This window comes from Oncorhynchus masou, unplaced genomic scaffold (assembly GCF_036934945.1).
Source record: "Oncorhynchus masou masou isolate Uvic2021 unplaced genomic scaffold, UVic_Omas_1.1 unplaced_scaffold_3613, whole genome shotgun sequence".
NCBI lineage: Eukaryota > Metazoa > Chordata > Actinopteri > Salmoniformes > Salmonidae > Oncorhynchus > Oncorhynchus masou.
In genome coordinates, this window is record NW_027010018.1 from 5665 (window position 1) to 7913 (window position 2249).

General features: G+C 40.2%; 1 protein-coding gene across 1 annotated transcript; it reads right to left on the reverse strand.

Annotated features, from left to right (window-relative positions):
• Positions 1-1016: 1016 nt before the first annotated feature.
• LOC135534586 (divergent protein kinase domain 2A-like) lies at positions 1017-1856 on the reverse strand (the record flags this gene model as incomplete). Its single annotated transcript, XM_064961534.1, is given in 3 exon segments — positions 1017-1333; positions 1336-1362; positions 1365-1856. Coding segments are annotated over 3 exon segments (648 nt in total), but the record flags the coding sequence as incomplete, so codon positions are not given.
• Positions 1857-2249: the final 393 nt, after the last annotated feature.

Below are 2249 nucleotides of genomic sequence, written 5' to 3' on the forward strand. Positions count from 1 at the left end.
TATATATATATATAGTATATATATATAGTATATAGTGTATATTGATAGTATATATATATATATATATATATATATATATTGATAGTATGTATTGATAGTGTATATATATATATAGTATATAGTGTATATTGATAGTATATATATATATATAGTATATATATATTGATAGTAATATATATATATAGTATATAGTGTATATTGATAGTATATATATATATATATAGTATATAGTGTATATTGATAGTATATATATATATATATATATATATATATATATATATATATAGTATATAGTGTATATTGATAGTATATATACATATATAGTACATATATATATATATATCACCTTTGACCGAGACAAACATTGGCAGTAGAATGGCCTTACTGAAGAGCCAATTGTGCGTCGCCTCACGGACCTCCCGGTCTGAGCCAGTACCTTAACCACTGCGCCACCCGGGATTACTTTACGAAGGCCCTGTATATTGATAGTATATATATATATATATATATATATTGATAGTATATTGATAGTATATATATATATATATATATATCTATATAGTATATAGTGTATATTGATAGTATATTGATAGTATATATATGTATATATATATTGATAGTATATTGATAGTATATATATATATATATATATATATCTATATAGTATATAGTGTATATTGATAGTATATTGATAGTATATATATGTATATAGTATATAGTGTATATTGATAGTATATATATAGTATATAGTGTATATTGATAGTATATATATGTATATAGGCAGCTCTGTGGCAGAAAGCCTAACAGGCCTCTTGGGATTCCACTGGTTTCATTTGGACATGTCTGCAGTCCTCTATAGTTTTATCATCGTAGAAGTTAATAACACCAGACAAAACAACGAAGGCCATTAAAAAGAAACAAAGTCGAAGAGGGAAATTAAAAAGTGAATGTCATCCATCTCAAACACGAATAACAATACAGATGAAGAAGAGATATTAAGAGGCCTTAGTTCCTACCTGTAGTAGGAGGGGCTCGGGGTTGAAGGCCAGGGTCATTAGTAACTGCATCCTCTCGGTGTCCTTCAGGTTCTTCAGCAGGAAGCTGCCAGAGTCTTTGGTTTCGGCATAACGTCGCACCACCCTGTCCAGCAGCCTCTGGGAGGGGCAGTGCACCAGGTCAGACCAGCCCTCTACCACCTCAGGGGTCAGCAGCCTCACGTCCCCATTCAGCCTGGCGAACTCAGTCTTGTACATGGCCTGGATGAGGTCGCAGCGCGGACGGCCAGTAGCTCTCTTACAGATCTTCTGGTCGATGTCCGCCAGCTCTGATTGGATCCCAGGCGTTTGAGCACCACGCGCCTCGTCCCTCGCGCGGCTCTCCGTACTGGGCGAAGTACACGTTCTTGACGTTGAAGACATCCAGGAAGCGCAGGCGTCCCCAGGTCTCAAAGGTCACCTGGCCGTTCATGAACTTCCTGCACCAGCTGGTGCCGAAGCAGGCGGGGCACTTGTTGAGGTTGATGAAGCGGCGGTCCGTCAGCTCGTTCTTCTGGAAGGAGGCGAACAGGTTGTGAGTGTTCATCAGGAGGATAACAAACAGGCCCACCACCAGCAGAAGCTTCAGACAGCGGTAGAGGCGACCCAGCTTCAGAGGCAGGAAACGCAGCATGGTGGGGCAGGATGTGGGGGTCAGCAGTTAGGGTAGAACAAGGGAGTGTTGAGAGTATCGTCGGGTCGGGTGGGGGCTAGCCGAGCCTCACTGCCTCTCTGTCATGTTGGGGAATCATCATCTAGAGCGCCTGGTAGGGGCAAGGCTGGCACAGTAACCCCATGCCAAACTCTGACACAGGCCTGCGAGTCCTGCATACAAGCCGAGAGAGAGAGACCGAGATGGGGGAGAGAGAGGGAGAGAGAGACAGAGAGGGGAGAGAGAGAGATAGAGAGAGAGAAAAGGAGAGAGAGAGAGAGAGAGAGACAGAGAGGGGAGAGAGAGAGAGAGAGAGAGAGACAGACAGAGGGGAGAGAGAGAGAGAGAGAGAGAGAGAGAGAGAGAGAGAGAGAGAGAGAGAACATTACATGCCCAGCGAAATACAAAAGTTATTATTTTAACAATATGAGGCATGAATCCTCATGAAACCACTAAAATACCATGGCAGTAATGATTAAATATTAAACATTTATTAATATAACTAAATATCATAATAAAGAGTAGTTGCAACATAGGAATGAATTATTTTAGTATTTTATGAC